The 15,962-nt window shown below is 50.2% G+C and overlaps 1 protein-coding gene across 1 annotated transcript; it reads right to left on the reverse strand.

The window, feature by feature from the left end:
• Window positions 1-9,597: 9,597 nt before the first annotated feature.
• Window positions 9,598-12,492, reverse strand: perp (p53 apoptosis effector related to pmp22). Its single transcript, XM_069936111.1, has 3 exons — window positions 12,363-12,492; window positions 12,092-12,229; window positions 9,598-10,696 (listed from the first exon to the last, which is right to left on the reverse strand). The coding sequence occupies exons 1-3, from the start codon at window positions 12,490-12,492 to the stop codon at window positions 10,482-10,484; spliced, it is 483 nt and encodes a 160-aa protein (XP_069792212.1). The 3' UTR covers window positions 9,598-10,481.
• Window positions 12,493-15,962: the final 3,470 nt, after the last annotated feature.

Below are 15,962 nucleotides of genomic sequence, written 5' to 3' on the forward strand. Positions count from 1 at the left end.
AATTCGTCCACCACCGTCAGGAAGTAGGCATTCCAGTTTGTGGACGGGAGGGGGTCCTTGAAGTCAACACTGAGTCGCTCGAAAGAGTGAGTGGCCTTGCTGAGGTGTGCCTTTTCTGGCCGGTAAAACTGAGGCTTACACACAGCGCAGATTTGGCAGCGTCCGGTCGTCGACTGGACATCCTCGACGGAGTACGGAGAGGTTCCTTGACCTGTAAAAATGATACAACCTCGTAACTCCAGGGTGGCACAGACTGTTGTACAGGACCTGGAGACGGTCGAGATGAGCACTGTCGCCTGTCCCGAGGGATAGGGCGTCCGAAGGATCGTTGAATTTACCCGACCGGTTCAAGATGTCATAGTTGTAGGTGGATAACTCAATCCTCCACCACAGAATCTTGACATTTTTGATTTTACCCCATTGTTTGGCACTGAACATGAAGGGCACTGCCCTCTGGTCAGTGAACAGGGTAAATCTTTTACCGGCTAGGTAGTGCCGCCAGTGGCGCACTGCCTCAACTATCACTTGCGCCTCCTTCTCGACGGAGGAGTGCCGGAGTTCGGGGCCATGAAGGGTGCGGGAAAAAAATGCTACCGGCCTGCCTGCCTGATTTAATGTGGCGGCCAGGGCCAAGTTGGAGGCATCGCTTTCCACCTGGAAGAGGACGGACTCATCCACAGCATGCATCATGGCCTTAGCGATGTCTCCTCGAATCTGGTTGAACGCAGCTTGGGCCTCTGTCAATAGTGGGAAAGTGGTTGACCGAATTAGGGAATGGGCCTTATCGGCGTAGTTGGGCACCCACTGCGCATAGTATGAGAACAGCCCTAGGCACCTTTTCAGCGCCTTCAGGGTGTTTGGGACAGGGAGTTCCAGAAGTAGTCGCATGCGGTCTGGGTCGGGGACAATGACACCATGCGCCACGACGCATCCAAGAAGGGCCAAGCGCTCCATGCTTAACACGCATTTGTCCTTGTTGTATGTCATAACGTAACATAACATAACAATTACAGCACGGAAACAGGCCATTAGGCCCTTCTAGTCTGCACCGAACCAAACACCCCTTTCTAGTCCCACCTCCCTGCACAATGTCAAGTTAAGTAACTTGGCCGTGCACAAGAACTTGGCGAGGTTTGCGTCGTGGTCCTGCTGATCGTAGCCACAGATGGTGACATTGTCGAGGTAGGGGAACATTGTCGTCAGCCTATGTTCCTCCACCATTACTCTCTGGAAAGCAGAAACACTGTTAGTAACGCCGAAGGGTACCCGCAGAAAATGGAAGAATTTCCCGTTGGCTCCAAATCCCATATAGATTCGATCACTCGGACGGAGGGGGAGTTGGTGGTAAGCTGAATTGAGGTCAATAGTCAAAAAAATTCTGTACTTACCGACCTTATTGACCAAGTCGGATATACAGGGGAGCAGGTACGCATCCAGCTGGGTGAAGCAGTTGATGGTTTGACTATAGTCAATTACCACCCAGGGCTTGTCTGCCCCTCTGACCACAAGGACCTGTGGTCTCCAAGGTCTGGTGCTAGGGGTTATGATCCCCTCCACCAGGAGTCGCTGAACCTCAGCCCGGATGAATTGCATTTCCTCCGAACCATAGCACTGACTTTCGGTGGCAATGGGTTTGCAATCCGGAGTGAGATTCGCGAACAGCAACGGAGGGGGCACCCTCAAGGTGGTGAGACCACAGGTTGGTGCCAGGGGCCGCGTGCTGGGACCGCTGGACAGTGCCGAGGACCGAGAGCCAATACCGTTGGACGGTGCCGGAAATTGGGTGCTGGGACCAAAGGACGGTAACGGGGGCTGGCTATCTGGTCGGGGATGGTCACCCAAATGCTGTGGGCTGCGAACAGTCAACAGTGGTTAGGGGCCTCTGAACACAATCGTCACGGTCCTAAACTGACTCTAAAAGTCAAGGCCTAGGAGGATCAGTGCATAGAGGCAGGGCATGATTAATAACACAAAGTCGTTAAAACATTCCCCCGCCCCCACAACCACCGTCAGTGATGCTACACAATATGCCCAGATACTCGTCTGTTGGTCCCGAGCCGCCATTGAATCCATCCTAGTCATGGGTCTGACCAGGAGGGAGTCTCTGGACCACATCTGGGTATACGATGCTTTCCATACTGCCGCTATCTAAAAGACAGTTAGTTTTAAGTTCATTCACCTCAATCTGCCTCATTGAGTTCGAAATCGGGTGAGGACTGGCTTGATTCAGTGTCACTGAAGCAAGGAGTGGCATTCCTTCATCGTCGTGGTCAGTGGGGAGACCCGCCCAAGATGGCGACCTCCATGTTGACCACACAGCATCGGACGAAGAAGAAGCCGGAAGAGGGGTCGTGGTGGTCAGAAGTGACGTCACTAGAGCGGTAGGCCAAGGTACCGAGGTTGGGAGTGGTGGCCGGTAAGAAGGCGCTCCCCTCACTGCGCACATGGTCAGCGCCCAAAACTCTTCAGAGACGCATGTCGCACTGCTCGCTGGCTGTGATCAGGACCTGCAGACCCTTTGATAATGGCCCCTCTTTCCATAGCCCGAGCAGGTCGCTCCTCTCGCAGGACAGAGGTTCCTCATGTGCTTGGTCTGCCTGCAGAAGTTGCATCTCGACGATGCGGTCAGCGTGATTGCAGCCACGGTCGGGTCGCTGATGCCCGACGCTGAGTTCCAGGCTGATTGCCCTCATGGTGGAACGTACACAGTTGGCACGCTTCTGCCCGCGGTCAACACCGCTTGGCGCTGGGCTGATTCCAGAGTTCTGACCAGTTCGATAGCCTTTTTGAGAGGAAGCGGGTCCTCCTTGAGGAGTCTTTGCCGGTTGTAGTCCGACTTCAACCCCGACACACAGGTGTCTCTGATCAGCTCTCCCACGCACTGGTTCAGCGATATCATGTCCGGGCTCGTGAGATCCCCCAGTCTTTCCCAGTGTGATCAGGGCCCAGACGAACTCTTCAGCAGACTCACCAGGCTGTTGTTTCCGGGACGCCAGTAAGTAATGGGAGTAAACCGAGTTCACCTTGGGTTTATAGAGCGCCCCCAGCTCAGCCATCGCCTCAGTGTACGTCGGTCAGGTAGGCCTTCTGGCCGACTCGTGCCTGAAGGATCTTTAGCTTTTCTTCGTCTGAGTCCACCACCTCTGCAGCGGCGTCGAGGAAATTATTAAAGCAGTTCACCCACTGCTTGAAGAGTACCAATGCACCCGAGACTTGGGGGTCTACTTCCAGCCTTTCGGGGAGGAGCAATTTCTCCATAACCGAGAGTTCCAAAATCTTGCTCAAAAAATTATTGGGTGCAATCGGTCGCCCCAATAATGATGCAGACAGAAGAATGAGAGAAACTATAGGCTTTATTGAGCAAGAGACTGCTGGCCCGGGTCTAGGCTAGGAAAATGAGCGGGAAGGAGAGGGGACTCGACCTTTATGGCCCAGGGTCGCATGGGTAGGATCAAGGGTGGAGCTAAGGCAGGGAGACGCACGGAGGCGGGCCAGCCAGTACATGCAGCCGTATCACCACAGTGGGTATGCATGTGTGGTTGAGTGTGTGGACATGAATTTGTGAACTCCACAACAACCACAGGCCTGAAATCATCCTTGCATTCCACCCTCTTAGAAAACCACTGCTCTGACATTGTCTGTATTGGTTCTGCTCTGCGTTCCCTGCAGTCTCCACTGCATTATGAAATATGCCATCATCCCGTCTGTGCCTCCTGCACTCTAACGTTCTCTGCATTCCAATTATACTGTACATTGGTTCTACTCTGTGTTCCCAGGACTCCAACATGCTGTCTGCATTACAATTATACAATGGCTCTGGTCTGCATTCCCTGCATTCCAACACTCTCTCTCACTAAAACTGCACACGGTATAACAATATAACAATTACAGCACAGAAACAGGCCAGTTTGGCCCTTCGAGTCCATGATGAACACCTTCTCCCACCTGGTCCCAATGATCCGCACCCACCCCATAACCTTCTATACCCCTCTCATCCATATACCCAACTTTTCCTTCATTATTAAAATCGAACCCACATCTACCACCTTGGCCAGAAGCTCATTCTATGCTCCCACCACCCTCCTCTTAAAAGCTGCTTTCAAGTGCATCCTCCGCCTTGAGTGCGTCTGCAGGAGCGGATCCCGGACTGAAGATTCACCTTTTAGGTGGCAGCCCTAAAGGCTGCAGCAGCCCACCTGAAAGGGCCTGTTTTTCCAGAGGTGCCTCGTGGCGCCTCCAAATCTGAAGGAGGTGGGGCAACTGGTCAGGTCGTGTGGCGGGGGGCTGTCACTGTAGCACCACCCCTCATAAATATGCGGCATAGCAATGGCCGTCTTCCCTACCCATGAACCCCCACGCAGCTGCAACTGTGTGGGAAACACAGAGCTGTTCCACCTGCGTGGGGGTTTATGGGTAGGGAAGACCGCCATTACTATGCCGCATTTTGAGCAGCAGCGAGTGGCCCCAGTGCAGGAGCGGCCAGCCGGGCTGTGACTGCAAGCACCTGCCACCCCCAATGTCCCCCGCCGGCTTTCCCTGCCCCACTGCCTGAAGCCCCCCTCCCCGCTGCCTGACAGCCACCCCCCCCCGGCCCTGCTGCCCGACAGCCCCCCTCCCCACTGCTTGAAGCCCCCTGACAAACCCTGCCTTACTGTGGAGGGGATGTCGGAGGTACGTCGGTGCAGGGGCAGCAAGGAGGGGGGCTGTCAGGTCATGTGGAGAGTGGTTGTCAGGTCGTGTGGCGGGGGGCTGTCAGGCAGCAGGGAGTTGGGTTGCCAGCTGATAGTGTCAACCTGTTCTGTGCTGTAAGTGGTTATATGGTTATAAGCCCACCTTGAAGCAGCTGCTTTCAGGCGGCTGCATCCAGGTGCGTCGGGGTGACTTCGCCAATCCGCAGATTATCCCTCCCGAAGGAGAATTGGTGAGTGTGCCTCAGAGGCGTGTCAGGCTCTTTCAGGTACCCCCGACAGCCGCATAGGAGTAGAATAGGTGGCTTTACATCAGGGTATTCCGGCCACCTGAAAGAGCCTTTATAAGACTTCCCATCTCCAGTATCAGTCCCGACTACGGACTGGCTGTTTTATTCCACGGATTCTGTCTGACCCACTTGAGACACGCTAGGAGTTGCTCTGAAACTGCTCCCTTTTGGCCTCAGTGCACAGTTGAATGGGTTCAAAGAGACTGTTGTCAGGAAGGAACCAGGCCCTTGTTGAATGTGTAACCGGAGAAATGATTGAGATCCAGGCAAAGAGCCAGGATAAAAAAATGTGCCTCAGGGAAGTCACCTGGGATTGGACAGAGAGCCAGTTATTTATAAACCACCCTAGTCATTACATCACAGTGAATCCAAAGTCCAGGTTGCCATAAAAAATCTAGCCCCTGTTTCCCACCTCCCCCCCCCCATGCTAAACATAGGGATCATTTCAAAAGTACATACTCACTTGTCAGAGGTTAAAATTTCTCCCTTGTGCTCTTATTGAATGAGAAGCTCTTGCATTTTCGTGGGCAATGACTCAGCCTTGCAGAGTCCTAAAGTGGTTTGTGTCTTAAATTGTGAGAACCTGTTGGAACAGGTGTGGACTGTGGGGGGTGGGGGGTGGGGGGCTGGCGCAGGACACCATAAAATGGGGGAGACCATCCCCTGTTTGAGAAGGAGAAGCAGAAGAGACTGCCCAAGGGGCAGTGGCCATGTCAGCAGACCAGTGAGGAGTCTCTGAGGCTGAAGAACACACAGGCGGGGGGCAGGTGAGGAACCCCCCTCCAAAGGCTGGCAACTGCGGTCATGGGACCCACACAGGGCTGCGGATCACTGGTGACTGGCTCAAGTGGCCGGAAGGGGTACCAGGTATCGGATCCAAGGAGCGAGAGGGCGCCGAGGGCTTTAGGATCTTGTCGGAGATTTGGATCTGGAGCTCAGGTTGCCGATGGTTTGGACTGAAGGGTGAGTTTAGCTGCAGAGACTGCAGGAAGCGCTGGAGGTGAATCCACGGATGCTCGGTGACTCTGGGAGAGACTCTCTTTTGCTTTTCTTCCCCTGACTGTAAGAGGTGCCAAAAACTATAGGGTTGGTAGGTTAATTGGGCAGGTTTCAGTGACTGGAATCAGCTTCTACTGTGTGGTAAATAAATGCAAAACTTAAATGCAACTTTATTTAGGATTTTATGAACCTCTATAAAGACCCCCCCCCACTTTAGCTTCCTATATTGCAGGGAGGAAAGTCCCAGTCTATCCAAATGATTCAAGTCCTCCAGTCTCGGTAAGCCTTGAGAACCTTTCCAACTTAAGGACACAAAAATGGAAGAAAATAGCCACATTCCCCATCTCAGAAAGAAGGCAGAATTGTGGGTAAAGGGACCTAAAGATATGGTGTTTAAAAGCATTTTGTAATTATTTCTGAACTGAGAATTTAAGACCTTCAGGCAAGGCTAAAATGATGCAAAAGTTTTAAAATTGGCCGATCAGAGTGGGACTTGTTACACACACCCACCCTGAACATCTCTTTCTTGGTATTAGGTCTACTGCAAATTTAAAATAGCAATTATTGTGTCTCACCCTTGTAACTTGTAGATAGATACACATCACCTTCTTAATTGGTGTGACAAGGAGCAGGATACAGGTGGTAGGTATTGATTGTATGAGGCCACTAATTAACATCAGTATTGTTTCACAAACTTGGATCACAACATTACTGGTTTGCATCCGGGTGTATGTGTGTCTCATGTTACATATTGGTGTCATGTGTAAATAAAGTTCACCATTTTGTTCTGACAGGTAGTGAGCAGGGGCGTAGCCAGGTTTTAGGAACTCAGTGCGTGCACACACACAAACTTAAATTGGCAGCCAAGCTCTGATGTACTGGATTTCACTTCAAACTCAGCCCACATATATTTTTACAATAACTGGTTGGACTATAATGTGCTTGATTTCAATTCAAGCTCAGACCCATCCCCACCAGGTGGGATAACTAGGCCAGGAGGCTCGGTGAGCGGACTGGGCGGAACTGTCCGGCCTCGCTGCCCAACAACATGTGGTCCCATCGCAGGATCAATCACGAGGACCGCAGACCTTCCGTGGACGAGCGTGTTCTGCCCCACTGCCACCAAGCACACCTACAAACGTCAAGATGTCACGGGAAAATGGCAATCTTTCTGCACGAGAACGCCAAAAGACGCGACATTGCTCGTTTAGTCTTGATCACAGTAAATCTTCAGCTTTTGTATTTCACCTGATTCCAGTGCAGTAGGATGGTGGCCAGATCTCCCGGTGGATTTGTTCACCCGTCTTTCCTCACCACCTCCCCCGACCGCCTCCTTTCTCCTCCCTGACCCCTTGTTCTTTTCACTTCCCCCAGGGGAGCAGTACTGCCCACTTCGGGAATCACTAAAGAGTGAAAATTTCAACCAAGCTGCTCTCAAAATTCCTTGCCCCTGGGAAGAACCATCCATCTCCACCTGAGTATCCATCTCCGAAATCATACTGTCAAGTTGATTTAAATCGATCCCACAGAGCAGAGCCAAAAATTCAGCCGGAACTCTTTCAGTGAACAAGCCCGTGGTCTACATTGGTTGAACCTAACCTTGTTAGGTTGCACCTTCCCTGACTAAAGATTGAGTAACTTTTGAGTCCAGTGTAAGTCCACACACTAATTTCTGGAAATGATGCACTGTTATCGAGGTAAATGGACACCTCCACTCCAGTTTTTTTTCAGTCGTCCTCAACCTTTTTTTTGTTAACTATGGCCTCCTTAAAAGTCTGCTCAAAGTTTCCCCGTGAAGCAGTCGTTTAATTGATTTTTTCTGTACTTCTCTCCTACCCCTCTACACATTAAGGATTTCAGTCTGTAGCCCCTCTTAAACGTGCCGTGGCCCCCCAGTGGGTGGGGGGGGGTGAATGGCCCCCCTCGTTGAGAAAGGCTGGCTTAGGTCAATGAGGTGTGGTCTCGTCGAAGTGCGCGAGGCTTGCCAGAGTAAATTGTGAACGACGGCATCGGAGGGAAAAGAAACAGTAAATGCTACTAGTCTGGGGCTCTTCATCGGAACATTTTTTGATGGACGGTCGGATGTTTTCCCTGACGGTGGTGACTGGGGGGGACACCCTTGAGATTACTCAGACGATCCCTCCAGAGCTCCATTCAGACGTGCCATATATTTTGCTTGCTCATCCCGGCAGAGGCTTTGGTTTTCCACGAGAAAGCAGAAATCCCAGATTCACTCCATTCATTCCAGGCAATCGCATCCCGCTTTCGGAATCCCAAAGAGAGTCTTGCAAAGAGCACAAATTTCCACGATTTTTAAACATTTACAGCAGAGTTGAAGTCGATTCCGGCCATTTAATCCTGTGCCACCCAATTACACCCAAATTAACCCACAACCCTGTACATTTTGGAGGGTGGGAGGCCACCGAAGCGCCTGGGAAATTCCCACGTTGACAGGAGGAGAACGCACAAACTCCCGACAGCGCCAGATTCAAACCCCGGTCACTGGCACTGGAATAGCGTAGCGTTAACTGCCACACCCACTGGCTTCATCGGGATGAGCTGGGAGTTTCCTTCCTTCAGGACTGGCAACCTTACGGTCACAGCCACAGTGGAGGGTGTCTGAAGAGATGGTATCAACGGGGCACACTGAAAAGTATAGTGACTGGTCGCATCACTGCCTGGTTTGGAAACGCCAGGGATCTTAATTTTTCTTTTCATAATTTTGAGATACAGCACAGCAACAGGGCCTTCCAGCCCACAAGCCCGTGCCGCCCAAATACACCCACGTGACCCATTAACCTACTAACCCCGTACATCTGAGCAACATGGGAGGAAGCCAGAACACCTGGAGGAAACCCACACAGTTCACAGGGAGAACATACAATTCCTTTAAAGACAGCGGCGGATTCGAACCTGGGTCACTTGTAGAGCAATAGCATCATGCTAACCGTGATGTCCCTGGTAATATGGTAGCATTCTGATACTAAGGTGGTAATGTTAAAACCAGACTGTTATAGTCACACAGCATAAAGACCGGCTCTTTGCACCTTTGAGTGCACACCAAACATTCACCTATATTCTATTTTGTTATCCCACCTTTCCTTCCACTCCTCCAGATTCTATCCCCTACCTTCACAGTGACCAATGGGAAATTTGCTCATCTCGGTGAGGTAGGAAAAATCCACAGCACCCAGAGGAAACCCACGCAGTCACGGGGAGCAGGAACGACTTTCACACCGGAGGTCAGGATTGAACCCTGTGAGATGGGTGCTTCACCGAAGAATCTGCGTCATGCCCTTCCCTTCCTGATTTGCGAGATTCCACTGACCTCTTCCCTACATGGTCGGCGGAGTGGCTAGCACAACGCTGTTGCTGCACCGGCAATTGGGGCCGGGGCTGTCTGTAAGGAGTTTGTACATTCTCCCCATGTCTGCGTGGGTTTTCCCCAGGGGCTCCGGTTTCTTCCCACTGTCCGAAACCCACTGGGGGTTGGAGGTTAATTGGGTGAGACGGGGTCGTGGCCCAAAATGACTTGTTGCCGTTCTGTACGTCTAAATAAAATAACCTCCCTCTTCCAAAAGGGGAACAGCCCAGATGGGAGATAAACCAAAACCAATTAATAGATTATACATTGTTTAATAAAACACCTGCAGTTGAATGTTACCAAGGCTAATACTTTTTGGACAATGCAAGTTTAAGAAACTCTTCCTGGCCCCAAAATTGAATGAGTGGGCAATGTTCTTTTGATAATTCATATAAAAGCTACAGCACTCACTATCCAATACATACATTATGGTCTTTTGAAAAATTTGTGTTGCAATGACCTCTCGTCTTCCTGAAATCACTATGGTGGCAAATGTTCCAGACCCCACCCCACGATTACAACACACATTTCCAAATGGAGACCGTGTAAGGCGTAGTGTGAAACACAAAAGTCTGCAGGCGCTGCAATTCCAGTAGAAAAACCGAAATGCCGGAGGAACTCAACTGGTCCTGCAGCATCCAGAGGAGGTAAAGATCTATTGCCGACGTTTTGGGCCTGAGCCCTTCTTCAAGGGATGAGATGGGAAACGTCGGTCACCTTGTACCTTGTAGAAGGGCTCAGGCCTGAAATATCAGTTGTGCAGTAGGCCTTTACCTCCTCTGGACGCTGCGAGTTGTCCCAGTATTTCTGCCTAACGCATATTATTTGGTAAGAGATGCTAAAAGTGGAAGAGGCAGGGGTATCCATTTTATATATAGGCTTTAGTCTAGATGTCAATTGCATTTGCTGATGTCATTACTCCCACAAGTGGAAATTAGCACCTTCCCACACCCACCTATTTGAAGCCAACTAACAACGTAAAAATGAGATGCAGTTACTGTGAATAATACAATGTCCAAGAGCCATAAAAACAGAAGAACGGAGTCTTTGAATTGCATTTGAAAAGTGCCGATAGACAAGCAGGAACAAGGCGCCAGCATCAGGAGGAGTTATTCAGAAGTAAGTCCTTGTTGTCCGTGATCAAGGGCTCTGGTATATGTAGTAGGGCTTGGTCAGGCCGTACAGTTCATCCTTGTACTTGGAGAGGCAGCAGAAGAAAATTCCACATCCGATCATCAGGATGGTGGCTCCCCACCCAAAGCCGTAGCTCCAGCTGTATTCGTAGGCACCCCTCTGGATGAGGATGTCGGTGAACTTGATCGGGTAGATGATCAGACCGATCAACTGAATGAGAACTGCAGAGCAGAAGAGCGAGAGGGAATCAATTTGGGGTTAACCGCAAGCTTTCCTCAAGGAGGGTGGGGTTGGGTGGGGTGAGGCATTTGGTTTGAGGGAGTGGGGAGGGGGAAGCGAAAATGACCTCCGCCCTCTGACCTGCCAATCTTGGAAAGAGGCGGTGTACAGCAAAGGAAGGAGCCACCCACAACCAGATGCCTGATCACGAGACAGAGGCTGCCTCGGAGAAGTCAGGTTGATGTCACGATCTGGCATGTCTACTATAGTCAAGACCGGGGGAGTGGTCAGCCATTTTTCCAGTTTGAAAAATGACGAAGATGTGGACCATGATATAGTGCACAATAAGGCCCTTCAGCCTGTCTCACCCATGATAACCCTTTGTCCATTTGCCTGAATTAGGGCCATATCACTCTTCTGGCCCACTTAGTTTAAGTGCCTGATTGTATCCACCAAGTTCCAGATCTCAGCAACTCTGTGTTTAAAAAAAAGATCCCCTCACATTCCCTCCTTCCTCTCACCTAGAAAATTCTTACTTTCATGGGGAATAAAAATATCCCAACTATCTTCCCCAACGACACCTCTTATTGTCTTGCATCCTAAATGGATGGCCTGATTTCCACTGATGGTTTCCCCAACTTTACAGATATAGGGAGATGGGAGATGCTCGTGGTCACGGAAGATGTGAGACAAGTTAGTCAAAATGTCTGTTTCCGTGCTTTCAAACTAGCCACACAAGGGGCTAACAATAGTGTGTGGTACCACCCCCTCCCCCCACTCTGGTTACGAGGCAGGATGTGCCGTGTGGTACCCTCAATCCCACCCTCCAAAACGCCCCCACCCCTTCGTTGTGAGGCAGGGCAGTCTGTCTGGAGCAGTTGTGTCACAGATCGCACTGGAGGGAGAAATAGTTGCTCCAGCCATGAATTAAGACACGAATGCCTGCAGACACCATGGTTGAAGTAAAAACACAACGCTGGAGAAACTCAGGTGGTCAAACAGTGTCCTTCATATAGCAAATGTAAAGATTCATACCTAACGCTTCGGGCTTGAGCCCTGTATCAAGGTATGGAAGAATGTCAGCAGGTACCCGAACAAAATGGTGGGGTAGGAGGTAGGAGCGGGGGGTTGGGGTGGGAGCACACGTCCCAAAGGCAGGACCTTGAGCTTGAGAGCACAGGGATTACAGGTGAAGAGCAGTGAGAGAGAATCTTTTCAGGGTAGGCATCCCTCGAAGAGTTTTTGCAGAGACAAGAAATCAAACATGAAAGTCTGCAGACATTGTGGTTGAAGTGAAAACATAATGCTGGAGAAACTCAGCTGGTCAACCAACATTTTAGGCTTGAGTTGGTCAGGGTTGGAGAGGGGAAGGGTGCTCGCTCAGTCCAGAGACTTACCTGCAACGAAGAGTATGAATCCGATCACCCTCAGAAGGCCTTCCTGTTCTTTACACAAGGCCAGGAACGACAGAATGAAGCAGATGATCGCCAGAATGCAGCCGATAATCAGAAGAGCCGCAGTTGTCTGTGCCCAACCTGACATCAATGAAAAGGACAAAATGTTAACGGGAAGCCCAGGAGTTCGGGCAACTTGATTGGTCTCAAGGTGCAGGAGAGTCGCGGGTTAGAGTGGGAGGAGGAGAGAGTGAGGTGGCCTCCCGTGGGGAACGTGGCCCTCCGCCGCTCTTGGGCCAGCTGTGGGCGGGGTGGCCAGGGCAGGCTTTGTTGTCATGTCCCTGCAAGGGGGGCAGGCTCAGCCAAGGAAAGTGGTCGCTGAGGTTAATGAGCTCCGCCCACATTAACCCACCGCAGCCCAGGATCTCGGGAGTGGAAAAGCAAATTGTGCAGAGGATACGGAGAGTCTGCAGAGATGGGTTAAGTGAGTGGCAAAGGTCTGGCAGATGGAGGATGATGTTGGCAAGTGTGAAGTCATCCACTTTGGAAGGAAAAATGGAAAATCGGAGTATTATTTAAACAGCAAGTGATTGCAGTATGCTGTCATGCAGGTGGACTTGGGAGTGCCTGTTCATGTCGCAAAAAAAAGTTGGTTTGCAGGTGCAGGCAGGCTAGCAAGAAGGCAAATGGATTGTTGGCCAATGCTACAGGAATTGAATTTAGGAGCAGGGAGGTTATGATGCAACTATACAAGTTGGTGAGGCCGCATCTGGAGTACTGCGTGCAGTTATGATCTTACTTGAAGATGGATAGCTTTGGAGGTGGTGCAGAGGAGGTTGACCAGGTTGATTCCAGAGATGAAGGGGTTAGCCAATGAGAAGATTGAGTCATCTGGGACTGAACTCGCTGGAAGTTAGAAGAATGAGAGGGCATCTTATAGAAACATTAAAAATTATGAAAGGCATAGATAAGATGGAGGTAGGCAAGTTGCTTCTATTGGTAAGAAGCAAGAGATGTATGGTGGTTAAAAACAGCCCCATGGCTGAAGCTGCATCCAAAGTAATGGCAGCCATGCAGCTGGGGGTGGGGGTGGGGGGGTGGTGGGGGATCCTGCAGTTCTGCCCAAAGTAATGGCAGCCATGCAGCTGAGGTGGGGGGTCCTGCAGTTCTGCAGCTGCATTGAAGGGGCAAACAAAAGTAAACAGGCTTTGTGTCTTTATGTACATGACCATAAAGGAATCGTGAATCCCGAAACAGAATCCCAAACTGAGAAATCATCAATCCTGTTCCTCTTTCCACAGGTGTTGCCTGATCGGCGGAAAACTTTTATTTCAGCTTTATAGCATCTGCAAGATTTTACTTTGAGGCCCGTTTTTAATTTTACGTTCAGGCATGCAGCACGCTAACAGGCTCTTTCGGCCCAGGAGCCCATGCCCCCCAGTTGCATCCACCAATTGACCTGCAACCCCCCGATACGTTTGGAAGGATGGGAGGAAACCCACGCGACCACGGGGAGAAGGTGCAAACCCCCCCTTACAGACAGCGTGGGATTCGAACCCCGGCCACTATAACAGCATTGCGCTAACTGCAACGCTAACCATGCCAATCCAATTATTTTACCCATTCTGGTGTTTGGGCGACACAAACCAAGAACATCATTTGGAAACACAAAATATCAGTTTACAGTGACGTAAAACCTTTAAGAGTTAAAATTACACGTTACTTCACCTTCACAGGCTGATGCAGTTGAGAGAGAGAGAGACGCACAATGGCTTGTCAGGAGAAGGTGTTATGGAGCAGGAATGAGAGGTGCAGGGAGCTTCCAATGAACGATTGGTGAAAAACCAGAGGCAAGTCTAGTTTTAGAATGTAGAACTGCATAGCGCAGGAACAGGCCCTTCAGCCCATTTGTCTGTGCTGAGCACAATGGCCAAGCTAAAGTAAAACTCTACTGCTTGCACATGAATCCAATTCCTGATGAAGGGCCGGAAACATCTACTTCCCATGAATGGTGCTCCATTTCTCCAACACTTTTGCGTGCAATACAAGCTCCTCCACGTTCCCTTCATATCCGCATGTCTATCTCGAAGTTTCTTGAAATGCCACTATCATATCTGCTTCCACCACCACCCTAGAAAACCCATTATAGGCACCCAGCACCCTGTGTAAAAACACTCCCCCATCCACCTTCTTTAAACGACACCCACCCACTCGCCCCTCCACCCTTCACTTGAGACACATGCCCTCTCATGTGTGGCATTTTTATCCAAGGGAAAAGATTTGGAGCGTTTACCCTACCTGCGCATCTCATCATTTTATAAACTTTATTCAAACCCTCCCCTCAACCTGTCGCTGCAGAGAAAACACAAGTTTGTCCACAACACACAAGAGTTCTGTAGAAACTCAGCAGGTTCACGCAGCTCATAAACCTCATAAGGCAAGATTCTCATAGATGAGGCTTTTCTCCTTAGAGTGAAAAAGGGTGAGAGGAGACTTAATAGAGGGGCATCGTTAGGGTGGACAGCCAGCATCTTTTTCCCAGGACAGGAGTAGCAAATACCCGAGGACGTATGTACAAATTGAAAGGAGGAAAGTTTATAAAGGCATTGGAGTTTTTTTTTTAAACAGAGAGTTGTGGGTGTCTGGCATGCATTGCCAGGGATGGTGGTGGAAGCTGAAACATTAGGGGCGTTTTAGAGGGACGTGGATGAAATAAAAATAGAGGGTTATGAGGTAGAAAGTTTTGTTCTTTTGGTAGGTGTATATGGGCCGGAACTACATTGAGGTCAAAGGGCCTGCACTATGTTGTAATGTTCTGTGCCTATGTCCTATGCCATGCAGCATCTATTGGAAGTAAAAGGCTGTTATGAGTCTCTGTAAAATGTCTGTCAGCAGGCCAGCCCAATTTCCACGGGAAGTTTATGCAGATTTAATGACTGGGAGCCTGCAAAAGGCCAGTGCTCCATCCTGGAGAGCAGTGGCAATAACAGTGGGCTTACACATTAGGTGCAAATGATCCTCAGACCTGTTTGGGCTGCAAGTCAGACTCCCCACAAATAACAATCTGCTGGAGGAACTCAGCAGGTGGAGCAGCATTGGTGGGAGAGAAAGGATGGTCGACGTTCCACCCTAACACTGGCCGATCGATCTCTCCCACTGATGCCCCCCGGGAGGATATGATGTAGCTCATCCTGCAACGACTGAATCAACCTGAAATTTCTTAGCGGCAAACACACTCATTCAAACTGTGTATAAAGCAACCATCACCTCTCTTTATCCACCCTGGATCACAGCAAAGTTTAATTTCACGATGGGTGAATCTATTGAACCCAGATGCCTTAAATTTCATACGAGACATTTAGCGTTAATATTTTGCGCCAACGTCACAGACGGCCTGGAATGCGTTGACATGACATGGAGAGGACAGAAGCAGGGGTGTGCAATGCTCTTTTTTTTTTAGGGGCTGGAGCCCAACAAAAACGATGGCAGGGATGCCCAATGCGTCAAAATAAATGGAGACAAGGATGTCCCACGAGAGCTGGCCTGGATGGCCTCCGTGTTGTATTTGGCATTGTATAATCAAGAGTGAACGGTTGGACGCGGAAGCAGGACGAGTGTACCGGTCGTGGAAGAAACAGGTTTCTTTGTATGTCCAGAATAGCTCTGAACTGGAGTGGGGTGGGGGGGAAAACACCATGATGCCAACCCTGCCTGTGTTTAATATGCGGCCGCATATTCATATAGAGGTGCCGGAGTAGTGCTTCGGTGAGCTCGGGCAGTGCTGCACGGCTGGACACAAGGAATGGAAAATTGAGTAGTAGACAAATGAGCTATCAATATTGCTTTCCACCTTAATCCCAATTTCTTGGTCTAG

The sequence above is a fragment of the Narcine bancroftii genome, chromosome 4, assembly GCF_036971445.1.
Source record: "Narcine bancroftii isolate sNarBan1 chromosome 4, sNarBan1.hap1, whole genome shotgun sequence".
NCBI classification, from domain to species: Eukaryota; Metazoa; Chordata; class Chondrichthyes; order Torpediniformes; family Narcinidae; genus Narcine; species Narcine bancroftii.

What these genes read in the sequence shown, in the direction of transcription:
- perp (XM_069936111.1), bottom strand. Translation starts at nt 12,492, where the DNA reads ATGTGGGCGGAGCTCATTAACCTCAGCGACCACTTTCCTTGGCTGAGC. An exon ending in CAAGAGCGGCGGAGGGCCAC is followed by an intron (nt 12,230 to 12,362) that starts GTTCCCCACGGG and finishes CATTGATGTCAG; the next exon opens with GTTGGGCACAGACAACTGCG. An exon ending in ATTCATACTCTTCGTTGCAG is followed by an intron (nt 10,697 to 12,091) that starts GTAAGTCTCTGG and finishes TCTGCTCTGCAG; the next exon opens with TTCTCATTCAGTTGATCGGT.